Source organism: Scatophagus argus, chromosome 12 (genome assembly GCF_020382885.2).
Source record: "Scatophagus argus isolate fScaArg1 chromosome 12, fScaArg1.pri, whole genome shotgun sequence".
In the NCBI taxonomy this organism is placed as follows: domain Eukaryota; kingdom Metazoa; phylum Chordata; class Actinopteri; family Scatophagidae; genus Scatophagus; species Scatophagus argus.
This window is the reverse complement of record NC_058504.1, coordinates 17,861,655-17,875,603: the sequence shown is the minus strand read 5'-3', so window position 1 is coordinate 17,875,603 and position 13,949 is coordinate 17,861,655. Positions and strand designations below refer to the sequence as shown.

At 39.2% G+C, this 13,949-nt stretch overlaps 2 protein-coding genes across 4 annotated transcripts; one reads left to right on the top strand and one right to left on the bottom strand.

The window, feature by feature from the left end:
* Positions 1-17: 17 nt before the first annotated feature.
* nxt2 (nuclear transport factor 2-like export factor 2) lies at positions 18-1,746 on the top strand. Its single transcript, XM_046405300.1, has 4 exons — positions 18-386; positions 544-630; positions 1,089-1,233; positions 1,438-1,746. Exons 1-4 carry the CDS (start codon positions 372-374, stop codon positions 1,620-1,622), a joined length of 432 nt encoding a protein of 143 aa, XP_046261256.1. The 5' UTR covers positions 18-371; the 3' UTR covers positions 1,623-1,746.
* Positions 1,743-12,276, bottom strand: acsl4a (acyl-CoA synthetase long chain family member 4a). Of its 3 annotated transcripts, none has more exons than XM_046405295.1 (16): positions 12,132-12,276; positions 10,438-10,596; positions 9,507-10,087; positions 9,218-9,395; positions 9,016-9,125; positions 8,336-8,474; positions 8,080-8,230; positions 7,546-7,669; positions 7,314-7,385; positions 6,971-7,110; positions 6,714-6,886; positions 6,553-6,627; positions 6,258-6,446; positions 5,953-6,067; positions 3,813-3,970; positions 1,743-3,642 (listed from the first exon to the last, which is right to left on the bottom strand). In XM_046405295.1, the coding sequence occupies exons 3-16, from the start codon at positions 9,861-9,863 to the stop codon at positions 3,485-3,487; spliced, it is 2,139 nt and encodes a 712-aa protein (XP_046261251.1). In that variant the 5' UTR covers positions 9,864-10,087; positions 10,438-10,596; positions 12,132-12,276; the 3' UTR covers positions 1,743-3,484. The 3 variants fall into 3 exon arrangements, with proteins under 3 accessions (XP_046261251.1, XP_046261253.1, XP_046261252.1); XM_046405297.1 differs by lacking the exon at positions 12,132-12,276 and adding an exon at positions 10,731-10,838; XM_046405296.1 differs by lacking the exon at positions 10,438-10,596 and having other exon boundaries at positions 12,132-12,265.
* Positions 12,277-13,949: the final 1,673 nt, after the last annotated feature.

The window sequence follows — 13,949 nt, the reverse complement described above, 5'->3', positions numbered from 1 at the left end:
GGGTCGTTTTTTTCTCTTCAAATTAAAATGCTATCAGTGGCACCGCAAGACAATGACATTGAATTTCCGAGTCCGTTTTGTTATTTTATCATTTATTGAATCGCAGAACAAATAGGAAATTTGTAGGCGTTTCAGAGGGATGGTACCACGGTATCAGTTGCATCTACTGCAATTAAACGAAACTACAAACAATTTATTTTGGTAGTTATACTCGGTGCCCGGCGGAAATAATACATGAGGCTACATGGCTATGCTGGCAGCTAAATGAACAAGAAAAAGAAAAGCCACTTGATGCTTGAAAAGATTTTCCACCATCCTTCTGATAGTATTATTCAGTATTCTTTAATATTCTATTCCGTATATCTGTAACTATGGCACTTACGGTGGTAAGTTGGAAATTGTCGTTGCACATTTAGGCTGAATCCAAGCTGCTAACGCAATGTTTGCTAGCTAGCTTGTTCCCAATGTGTGCCCCGCGACGCAGTCGCATGTTGTTCAGTAGTTCAATAATAATGTAATAAATAATAATAATTCTCTCACTAGGATTTTAGGACCCATGTCGACCAGTCATGCAGATATTCAGAAGAATTTGTCAACATTTATTACGACTGTATGGATAAGAAAAGGAGGGTGAGTGCTGGTTTTGTTTTGTTCTCTGAATTACAAAACATCAGTACTTCAGTGTACGACGATCCAATTTCAACATAGACAAGTTGTCTCTTTGCATGAGTTGCATCGGGTATTTAAAATCATTTGTTATTTCTGAGCAACACACCAGGGTTTGATCAATAGAGTGATCAGGCCACTATTACCGTCAGATTATAGATTCACAGAGTATCGGTAATGGCGTTTGCTTCAAAGAGAGCAGTGAAAACTTTTTTTTTTTAACTTAAAACTTCCCTGCTGAATACAAATCATTAGATTTAAGGCATCCCTGTCTAAAACAGCCCATATATGTTATGTGATGTTTTTATTGGTAGTATTGGTTGGTCTGCAGAGCACACTGTATTGTGCTTTTGGTTTATGTCATTGTTCTTGTTCCTGTTCCTGTTCTTAACTAACATCATTTACTGGCTCCCGTGTCTCAGAACTTGACCCGACTCTATCTGGACAAGGCGACCTTGGTGTGGAATGGAAACGTGGTGACAGGGCAGGATGCTCTGGGCGAGTTTTTTGAGTCGCTGCCTTCTAGCGAGTTCCAAGTTCACACTCTGGATTGTCAACCAGTTCATGGTTAGTGGGCCAGTCTCGAAAACGCATCCAAGTGGTGGTGCATTTGGTCATTTTGAAATGTATTTCATAAAATGTGAAATGTGGCATTAAATGTCAACCGTATTTGATGAAACTAAAGTGTGAAAATATTTAGGCAAGGTCTGTAATTTAAATGCAGTGAAGGCACACTTATCCAGCTTTAACGTACTCCTCCTTCATTCACAGAACAAGCAACCCAAGGCCAGACTACACTGCTTGTGGTGACTGGCGGAACAGTCAAATTTGAAGGGAACAAACAGCGTTTCTTCAACCAGAACTTTCTGTTAACGGCTCAGGCGACACCCAACAATGACCAGCCTGTTTGGAAGATTGCTAGTGACTGTTTCAGATTTCAAGACTGGAATAGCTGAGGCTCTCCTGATCTCCACTTTTTCCCTCTGAAATGTGTTAACACTCATTGGTGATAGTCTTGAAAGTTAAGATAATGTTCATTTCTGTTTTTGTAATTAAAAAAAGAAGTCATACAACACTGAATACGAAAAGATCTTTATTTTCAGTCGTTGAACAAGGCATGTGCTCATAACGATGGAGTAATAAATACAAATAGGATCACCATCAACCGAATGAAATGTAACTGTCAATGTCTGCGTGCTTAAAGTTTTGATGATGCAAATCCAACACAACACTTTGAAAAATACATAGAAAACACTCCTATAATATTAAAATGAACTTCAGATACCTCTTGACACCAATTTGTATATTAATCTGTTAACTGAGGTAAAATACAACAGTATTACAGTATGCCAAAGGTGACTAGCAAGTGCTAATAAGAATTTTAGTAGTTGGTTAGCAGTTAAGCATGCTCGCTCTTAAATAAATAAGGTGCCCACAAAAATTTTGACAGAAGTACTTTCTATACAACAACAATGACAATTTCATATATTAAAACCTTTGCTGATCTTCCTGAGTCATTTGTGTTTACACATTTTGGTCTTCCTTTCTGAGTAAACCAACACATTAACAAAAAGCACTGAAAAAAGAAAAAAAAGCAGACAAGCAGACATGACCTTTTTAACATCACATGGCAGTTTAGCAATTTCTATAAAAGCGTAAACTATTTGTTTTTATCTAGATGCCACTTTAGCTTGACCACACAAGTACTGCAGACTGAAGGCACAGTAGCATCAGTACTCCAACTTTATAAAAAGCATTACAAGTAACCACAATGATTACAGTCATTATTTTTAATGTTAATAACAACAAAGCATCAGCCAGTGGTGGAATCTAACAGAACATTTATTCAAGTGCAAATCTGAGGTATTTGTACTTGTAATCTGTAATCTGAGTATTTCCACTTTCTGCACCTTCACACCACTACATCTCAGGGAGAAATATTGTCCTTTTCATCCCACTACATTTGTAAGACAGCTCTAGTTTACATGTTACTTTTACAGTTAGTTACATTTTTTCACACTCTTCCTACCCAGTGAAGATCAAGTATCTCCATATTTGATGATTTTGAATTTTTGATGAAGTGTTCTTTTATGGGATGAGAAAATTCTCATACTTCTTCAGAAGACTATTCAAAAGTGCTATTGGATTAGCTGGACATTTTAGACACAGTCAAACATAAAATGATGTTGTTACTGAATAGGATGCCTTGTTGAAGATTAAACTACAACACTATATGAAGTGATTATATTAGGCTGAACCTTCAACATTTACAGCAGCAAAATGCAACAGATTAATGCAGCTGTTAATGTTAATCCAAAAGCAACTGACAGGGACTATTTTACTACACAATGAGTACTTTTACTTTTGATGCTTTAAGTACATTTTGCTGACTTAATGGTTCTGAATGGAGGATTGTTACTTGTAGTGGAGTATTTGCAGTGTGATGTTGCTACGTCCACCACTGGCATCAGCAACATAAGGAGGACTGGTATTTTTTTTTTTTTTTTTTAAATCAGGTACAAACAAAATGCCAACAGATTGAAATGGATGGCAGCTGAATGCTGTAATGGTCTCTGACCCTTGACTTGGAACACTGGGGTGCACCTCGGACAATCAAAAATTCTACACAAAAAAGCAGCAAATATAGATCAACAGCTACAACTATCTACAGCTTCAAAGCTTCTGTTCAAACTATTTTCATTTGAACGCCCATGGTTCACAAACAGCATAATAATCCAATTAGGTCCCAAGAAGACTATTTACAGATCAAAACAGTGGTTTTGGCATTAATGGGGACTCTTGGATGAAAGTGACACAGTTATTTACCCCCATACATTCTCTCTATGTGTTGGAGATAGTGGTTCTTCAGCTCTTTCCTCTTCAGCTTGAATGCATCTGTGACAAGACCTGTCTCAGGGGTCCACGGCTCTGGACTCAGATGCACTTTCAATGGAATTTCAAATCGCTGGAGTTTTACTGTAAAGATTGAAAACGAAGAGGAAGAGAAAGACACAGTAAAATATAATGAATAATTTGCTCTTTTCTGCTAAAAGTATATAGCGGATAAGGACAGAAGCATGAATGCTGGTAAGCAAAGATAATCCAGCCATATCACAACATCATGAAAAGACGTGTTCAACTCTTACTGTTCACAGCGACCTCCTTGATCTTCCTCAGAACCTCTCTTTCCATTTCAGGGTGAGTGCAGATCTCTTCCCATTTTCCCACAATGCCTCTCTCTTTGGCCAGCTCTGTCAACTTTTTCTGGTTGGGAACCACAAAGCTGATCACGTAGTTCTGTTCACTGCAAGGATGAACATTATAAACAAGGTTGATAAAAGGCTAAAACAGGGCTAGCCAAATGGATGCTCACAGCTGAATATATGAAATGAGACAATTCAAAAACAGCTGGAATAATCAATTGAGGTCTTAGTTGAAGCAGCATTTAAGATATAAAACTGAAAAGTTAGACGGTATTTAAAAAGGAAGTGCTGAAGTTTAAGCACTGACTGAAGATGAAGTGTTCATTCAATTATAAGCACTGAGTAATGGTGAATGATTACAGTAGTTCAAATCAAAGTACACAAAGGGTCCTTAAACTGAGGTGACACTCAGTTTAAGGAGAAATCCAGAAATAATTTAGTGACAGTTCAAGTGAACTAACGAAAAGATGTCAGTTTAAGTGTATGCACTGAAAGAAGTAGGAGTCAACTGCATGAACAGTGGAAATCACAAGACTTATCAGGGCTGAAGAAGTATTTGTTTTTGTTCAGAGGTTAAGACCTGAGCCCTGAAAAGATCTGAATTGTCAGGTGAAGTGTGAGCTTAAGAGGGTGTTAGCTGAAGAGGAAGATGAACGCATTTGAAACACTGGTTGATGTGAAATGAGAAATGTGTAAAAAAGACAGAAGTGGGATCTAAAGGTGAAGGTCTGAAGCACACTACTACTATTGCTTGGATACTTTGAGGCTGGTTAACAGGAGAAGGCCGGGGTGATACTGAGGTAACTGAACATTATTAAATACCATGTTTAAATGGGGTCATGATTAAATTATGATACTGTAATAGCTAAAATAATTGCTCTACAAGGAAGAGAACAAAGATTTCTAACTAAACTGAAGTAGCTGACCAAATGTGAAATATAGTCACAATCTGACTCTCTGTTCCTGAGTTGCAGGGGGGAAAATAAGACAGAAAACATTATGATGTCACAGTGACCTTTGACCTAGATAGAATATGTCATCCATTCATGATTTTTATCCTATTCGACATCTGTGAAGTTCTATCATAATTAGTGTATGAATTCTTGGATTAAGGCCAAAAACCTGTTTTGCAAGCTCAAGGTGACCTTGATCTGTGACCACCACATCTAATCAGTTCATCCAGGTGGACATTTGGGCCAAATTTGAAAAAGCTTCTTCAAGGTGTTCCTGAGATATCATGTCATCTGGACAGACGAACAGACAACCCGAAAAACACAATTCCTCTGGCCACTGCAGAATATGGTAATGGAGATAATTTGTAAGAGTGAGCAAATATTCGTCATACTTGTTATTTATCAAACATATAGGAGACAGGAATTTGAAGCCTAAGGGTTTTCCTACATTTTATTATGTTCATTTGATTCAGGTAAATTTTAAACCAGTTTGGTTCTGCTTCATCACAGCAGAGAATACTGCTCTTTGATGTGTAACTGACAGTCGGTCTAATAGGAGATGACAAGAGGCTCCTCAACTCCTATTACAAGTTTGATAGTGCAGGTTTCACAAGTGAAATCTGCACATTTGGAGGATGTTTCACCATATCACTTCCACAGAGCTACCGTTACTGAACTGCACATGCGACATTATCAGCTTGTTGTCGAGCTAGAGGTACCTTATGAATGCAAGGGGACTAACAAACACTGCTAAGATTGAGTAAGATCACTTTCTAAGTAAGTGAGGAAGGGAAAGTTTTAGCAAAGGCCTCCTGCTTATCTCTCAAATTGTTTCTGATTTTTGCCAGATGTAGTGTTAAAACCAGAACCGTAGTTTGGTGCAAGGTGCATAACTATGTGAAGGAGTGGCTTCAGCTGACAGTCATTCATCAAAAAGAGGTGAGACATCTCAAAAGGATTGAAGAAATTTCCATCTGTGTATGACCTTGAATTGAATAGCCATTAATGGATATGTCTCATCCTTTGCATAGTACATTACATGTATTCCTCATACCAACATGGAATAAATGTGTTTCTAAATCGCACTTGCTCAAACTTAAACTTTTCCTCAATAAATCAAGATGACTCACCTGTTTGCGTATGCACAGATGTTGTCCACGAGAGAGCAGTTTTTCAGAGCAGACTCGACCTTACCAAGAGACACATACTCCCCCGCCTGCAGTTTCACTAAGTCCTTCTTGCGGTCTAAATGAGAATAGAAAAATCTGTTCACAGCGGTGTCTGTTATCAAGTAGAAACAGTTTGCCTGTCAGAAGTTACAGTCACACTGACTGCAGAATAGATGTTGTGAAATTAAGGAGGAACAGTGTGCCTTCACAGACACTGTCAGATGATAGCTGTGGTGTGTAATTGAGTAAAGAGCACATAAACCTACCCACTATTTGTAGACAGCCATCTGGGTAAATCTCTCCTATGTCTCCAGTGCAGAACCATCTCTGACCTTTTTCATCCACAAAAAAGTCCTGACTGTTGCTTTCATTCCTGTAGTAACCCATAGTTACATTGGGACCACCTATCAGGATCTCTCCTCTTGGGTTTGGCTTGTCTTTGCTGGTGTAGCCTCCTAAGAAAATTGGCAAAAGAAGTGGTAGAACAACACATAATTACACAGCATCTAAAAAAAAAATACTTCTCACTCTGCACAGTGTGTACCGACATATTTCACATACCTTCAGCCCAGTCCCTGAGTCTGATCTCACAGCACACAAGAGGAGCTCCAACACGGCCAGTGCTGATGTCTGCAACTGCATAACACAATATCTTAAAGACACACTTTTTCATTCTTATCTCCACATTCTCTTCCTTCTCTGCACTGTAAACCTCTCCTTACCCTCAGTAATGGTGCCCGCTCCGCAGGTCTCAGTGAGGCCATAGCCCTGGCCCACTGGACAACAGAAGCATACATTCATAAATCTCTGAGTGGCTGCTGACAGTGGGGCTCCTCCAGACAACATCATCCTCACCTGCCCTCCCAGTAGTTTCTTCACTTTCCGGAACAACAGGCTGCAAAGACAGATTGCTGTGTTTGACTTGAAAGTTGAAAAACACACTTCTAAAGATTGTGAGGGAGACATAGTGGTTTCTTACGCATTGCAGAGTGGTGCGTCATAGCCTCTCTTGATCTGCTCAAGTTTATAATTGTAGCCCAGAGTAAACAGCTTCTTCTGAATGAAACTCATTTCTTGCACTTTGCTCATCACGTTCTTGTTTATTCGATCCATAATTTCCTTTTAAGGAGAAAACATATAGGATTTATTTGTACACTTTATAATCAGCAGGTTTGAAAAAAAGGACGTGTGTGAAACTCAGAATATAGACAGAGAGAGACAGAGAGAGAGAGAGAGAGAGAGAGAGAGAGAGGAGGTAAGTCAGAGAGCAGGAAAACAGAAGTGACTGATGAACAGGGGGAAGAATAAAACAGGATTCTTACTGGCACAGCTGCCATCAGGGTGGGTCTGAGCACAGAGCAGTCTCCTTTACTTCCTTTTTTTATCTTGGTAGACTAAATGGAACAAAAAAAAAAAACGTTGCACTAATTACATGACGGCAACAACAATTAAGCTAAAAGCAATAATGCAAACAAATACCTGGGTGTGTTATAAAGGAACACATCATACACACTGACAGACACAACACAAGCTGCTGTTGGCGCTGTTTATTACCTGGTCCGACAGCGTCTGAGGAGATGAGTAACCGATCCGACAGCCATATGTGACACAGGAGATTTCAGCTGTCATTTCCAGAACGTGAGCCAGGGGCAGATAGGCTATGTAAGTATCACTAGGCCTGCCAAAACACAGTGTGAGAAGGTAAAGGTTAGGGTCAGCAGTTAACGCATTAAGTAGTTTTCTGTTTTCTAGTCCTCTTTCAAACTTGAACACTGTGCAGTTCTGAGCATGGTTCCTTGGTTTACAGTTGGACACACAGTACCTTCCACCTCTTTAGACCTCTCGATAGTTGGCAAATGATTGTTATTTTGCTCCTGGAAGCCAGTGCCAACACAAATTTATGTAAAAAATTCTACCACTATTCACCTGACTTTTTCTAAGAGAATGTTGTTTTGGTTGGACTAGACAAGAGAATGCTGCAGAGAGCTATTCAGTAAGAGCTGAGACCTTAGGGTAAGAATGGTAAACGAAACCCTGCTGTGCACATCCTATTAACCGAAAGCATATAATGACAATGCTAAAACTCACCCCAGACCAGGAATGCGTTCACACTGGCCTGTCATTCCTGCTATTAGGTTACTGTGGACAATCATGACCCCTTTAGGTCTACCTGTAGACCCACTGGTGTACATTATCACAGCCAGATCAGAAGGCTGGGGCTTCACAATCTCTCTCGCCACTGCAAAACAAACCAACATTCATTGTCTCATATTGTATGTGTGAGATCTTCCACCCCTGAATTTGACAAAGAAGCACAGTCAAAGTGAGTCTGAGAAATACACACTATTTTCAGGCAGCGTGCCCAGCTCTAGTACGGCCTGCATGCTGTGGATGGACAGTCCTGCCGGGTAGCCTTCTGTGCTCACTTTCTTCTGGTCCACATAGATCACATGCTTCAGTTTTGGGATTTGTGAAAGCACATTCTGGACAAAGAAAAAAAAAAAAAAAAAGATGAACAAAACTGCTATCACAACTCAATACTCAATAAGACTTAAAAATAAGGATTTCTAGCTCTATTATAATATTCTTATAAATCATTTTACTAGACGTTTCATTCTTTAGATAATTTCGTTTGGATCTTATCTTGATTATACCTTCTGGGGAAATGCAAAGATTTTAACTAAATCTAAAAGCCTATGTAAAACATTCCCTCCGCCCACCCATTTGCAAACCTTTCTCACACTTGTCTGCCATCAACTTCTGACAACTACCATAATGAAATTTATCTGTTTTTAATGTACGAAACTACCTTAAAAAGCAGATTTACAGTACCACTGAATTCATGCAGCACAGTGAAGTATGAACATGGGTTCCTCGTGCCTCATGCTAGCTTTTATGGAATTATGTATTTAGTCCCCATAGATAACGTCATTACTTATACAGACAGACAGGACGTTTGTTGACCATAGCTTGATCATCGCTAAGGGAGCTGCTCCGATTATGTGCTGCTGGAGATTAACTCACTTTCAGTTTAGTCTCAAGCAATTCCACACTGGTAACCAGATGTGTAACTCCAGTCTCATTTAGCCCAAATGCAATTGCCTCCTCTCCCAGGGTGGAATAGAATGTCACCACTGTAATAAATACAAAGCACAAAGTTAATGCATTATTCACACTTTGGAACAAAAGATCTTGCACTATACTGTGCATACAATCATATACTTACATGGGAAGTTGCGCCTGAAGCATGCCTGGGCCGTGATCATCCACTCTGCTCTGGTCTCACAGAAAATTGCAATATTGCTTTTAGGCTGCTGCCCCAGAGCTGCCAATCCACTGCCAAACTGACCAACTACAGCATCCAGCTCATTGTAGGACAGCCATCTATACTTTCCCAGGATCAGCTAGAAGGCAAAAGAGTCAATTACAACAAAGTCTTTGACCTCATAACATCCTTCACAAAATATCTACATCCATATCTATCTATCTATCAATATAGTAATGGGAGTGCTTACCTTTTTAAATAATTTACCAGTAGGTTGAATCTCATTCTCTTCGCTCAGTATATCTCGGGTACCAAGACAATGTGCTTGTCCAAAGCGCTGCACAGCATGCTCAAATAGCTTATCCAAGGTGTTCTTGCCTGGGAAGTCCTCCCTGGCCAGGGAATCAAAGTGGTCCACAGAGCGGTATGGTCCCTCTGAACAACCTGAAGTAGAGCGGGCCTTTATCCGCTTAGACACAGATGTTTTTTGCCCAGCACCAGTGATATAGTACCAGGGCAGGAAGGACAGGATGGAATAAAGCCATACCAGAAGGTGGATTGGAAAGAGCAGGATGGATTCAAGTGCAGAGTCCGACTGGAGTCCCATACTGTTCTCTTAGAGTGCAGGTAACTGAGGCAACTAAGCAGCAAAAGTGGTCAGATGAGTTTTGAACAGTGTGCTGGTCCCAAAGATGTCTTAGGGTGTGTGACGATTATTTAGTCATTAAATCAGATGGGAAGGTTCAGAAAGAGTAAAGCCAAAAGGCTGACAATTTTGAGAATCCACAGTGTAGTATGAAAGTATCTGGTCCACTGTCTCCCAATTCCAACCTTAAAATTGAATAAAAGAAAAAATACATACAAAACATTTAGAAAGCGCATTTGAAATAACTATCATTAAATCAAAGCATTTTAACAAGTTAAAACTCAAAGCAAAACAAAAAATCTGGATTGATTCTTACACCAAACACAACAAATAAAACAAGAACAAAATTGGCAGCTCTCTGGAAGATGAAGTTGATTTTCTGGTGGTATACTTCTCTCAGGAAAACAGAACCCAGAAAAACACAAGTTTTTCAGAGCAGTCGGCTATTTTACAAAGTTCATCTACCATCACGATCTAAAAATCATTTGATCCAGTCCCTGACAACCTCCTCTACATCCAGCACTCAGAGACTCACCTCCGTCTTGCTCTGTAACAAACAGCCCCTGCACCTTTCTCAGCTTTTATATGGGAGACCTCCTATGAAGGAGTGTTTCAAGAGCACATGTTCCCTCCCTTGTAGAGTACAAGCTCCTGTCTGCCTTTCAACAATATAGAACAGGTCATCTGAGAGGTCCTGAAAGGGGGAAAGCAGTGTTAAGGCATGGCCCTTCTGACCATCTTGGTCACTGTCCAATGACCACAGCCCCGCAAGTTAGGCAGAAGAGGATCGAGCTGCAGATGACCAATGACAATACACTTGAAGCTCACCCCACTGGTGGTCAGTGAAAGGTCACTCTAGGGCAAGCTCAGCTCGCTAATAACCCCACAGTGTAGGGCAGACGAAGGACTGAAGCTGATCAAAATCATGTTGCACTTCTGATATCAAAGTAAACAAAAGAAAAAAGAAAAAGAAAAAGAAAGAAACAGCTCAAAAAAAGAAAATATAATCAATTTATTTTAGCTTACAGCTGTTACTTCAGATATAAAAAGATATGATTTCCACGTTTGACAGGAAAGCAACTTCTTCTCATAGGTATGAACGTGACTGTGTATCTATTCAGCTTCATTGCCTAATCTATGATAAATAAAATGTCAGTATGTACTAATGTAACCAGCACTCCCTATCCTGAAGGCCTTATTTAAAATGATTCACATTCCAGTGAATCATAGTCCTAGTCTACGTCACACACTACGTCGGTATCTCAAAACATCTGGCCGTACTCCAGAAGGTGTACTTATAATGACATTGATTCTAAGCCCGTTTGCCAGAAATGTTATTTTTGGCCTTTAAGGCATTGTGGATTTCAGTTCGCTAAAACAAACAGTTTTACCTAAACCAACTAGCAAACATTCTCGTAGGATAACAGCCGGCAAAATACAAGTTCGTTTGTTCAATAACTTTGTTTTGCCTGTGGGATCTGAAATAGCAAAAAAAAATTCAAATCACTTTATTTGCAAAGTACGTTAAGCATTATTCTAAACAAAGAGATATGCCTGCAGCAAAGGCAAATATTGTGGAACATCCTGTTAATGAAGACAGCATGCTATGACAAACCCAGCCTGACGTATCGGACTTGACTATCACACTGGGCCGAAAAGCCCAAAGTTACTGTCATACACTCATCACGTATGAATTTCCTCTACGGTAACACAGGGACATTTCAACGTATGGGACTGATGTTGCTAATGTAATCCATATAAACTGCGATTATATACCAGGCAAGAATATCACTGTGAGAGTGGTAGTCTGTATAAGACTTCACATGTCTTAAAAACGGAAATAAATCTATATTTATATGAAAACCTAAAATAACACTTTATCAGAATTGACTAGCTTTAAAATGAGATGACCTGTGAGGTTAAATTAGCTTCTTTAGATACACGATAAATGGCGGTTACATGACAACAGCGGACGCGCAGGATAGCAGACAAAGTGATGACAAAAGCCGCGACACGTTGCTGGTACGCCGCCTATCATTGAGCAACCGTCGGCAAATTAATAACCGTTAGCTAGCTACTGATGTTAGCTAAAACCAATTCAACACCGGCCACACAAATGAACCGTAACACAAATCTACAAACGGATAAATTCAGTAATGAGATTACAGTAGGCAGCTAGAGAGTGATACCCTGCTTAACTACCAGCTACCAGCCTTGGGGCATTCTTACCTTCAGCGATGAAAACCCGGTCACTTCAGCCTACCCAGAAATGACCGAAAGTTACCTTTTCTCGGGCCCTAGAAACCGGAACCGCTACGTCATCTGATTCCATATTTTTCAACCAATGAGCAGCTGGAGTTGATTTGCCCTCAGCTTTTTTCCCCTGTATATCCACCAGATGAAGCATGTCTTTCAGGAAGTAAATGTTGTCTCTGTTCTCAGACATTGTTGACAAAGAAATGTCTATTTATTTTTTCGTGTTTGTACTGGTTACTCGCCTATGATGTTTAAACCTGCTGATTAGCAAAGCCAGAAAACATAGGACTGATTATCTCTTAAGGGTTAATTTGCCAGAACAAATTTATCCGTTTTATGTATTTTCCTAAAAAAAAAAAATGTGCGCACTCAAGCGAATATAAGACAAATGAATACTGGGTTGCTTTTCACATTTTTCGATGTATTTTTATGTTTTGTGCATAATACGATGGCCCTATTTCGATGTCGCCCTCAAGTGGTTTGGAAATAGGAACTTCCTCGTTAGGAAACCGGAACAGAGTTTCAACTGGAAACTGGATATACAATGTAGTTTTGATTTACCAGTTAAAATAAATTGTCCTGATTTAACACGATGTAACGCTTATAGCAATATTTTTGAATCAATATTGTCTTTCTGTTGTTTATATTTATCACAAGAAATAGATTGATGAAAGTAACTCCACAACTGAAGTTTTTAATGTCCATCTTTCATTATATAAAACTTTGGCCTTTGCGTGTATTTTACAATGTCAAATCCCTGGTCTGTTAATACATGTTTGGTGTACAGTATAACTTTTAGGATCTATATCAATTAATGCGATCTTGTCTGTAACAGCTTCAGAACAAATCCTGTAATGGAAAAATGTGTGGCCTCAGAAACCTGCATGGTAATGAGTTATACAACCACCTCATGTATATATGTTTTTGGGCACTCCTGGAGTGAACTCCCCTCACACAGTGAGACAGCTGGTCCATCTGTGTTGAGCTGTGTGAAGCAGTTGCTTTAGGAGCACTGAGATCAGCTACATGTTGCTCAAGATAGAATACTGAGCAGTCCAAATTATTCGAATATTTGTCACATTTGGAATGAAGAAACGTCTCATTGAGTGACCTCCCTTACTATAAATGAATTTAAAGTTTTAGATATTCGTTTTCCATGATATGAGATTTTAAAGCTGAGCATCTACGGCTATTTGTTCAGATAACTGATAAAAATCCCAGTACATCCATATAGCATGTAGCATATGTTGGTGTATTTAGTATGTTTAGTCTATTCTTCTATTTTTTCCACTAACAGTTAGGCGTTGGTTGTTTGTTTGCTTACTTTTGACTAACCTACACTGCTGTAATGCGCTACTGGTGCTTGAATTTCCCTCGGGATCAAGAAAGCATCTATCTATCTACATTATGAACAGTGGCCTCAGTGAATACATGTCGACGTCGCCCTCCAGTGGTTAAAATGAGGAATATCAGTAACTTCCTCATAGGAAACGGAAAAGAGCTGAAAGTGTTCCTTTCTCACGATTTTGGAACCAAACAAAAGAAACTCTACATGGAATTTCGTGCAGCTATGGATCACGTATTCATTCTTTCTTTCTTTAGGCCTATTTGTTTAGCTTTTTTTTTCTTTCTCAACCACACCAACAAAAGCAATACACAATGACGAGACATCATCCAAGATATGATATAACATAAGGTTTAAAGAAATCCAATAAACACAACCAAAATATGCTGCAAAAGATGTCAAAATTAATTAAAAATGCAATATATAACAAATGCAATATATAATAA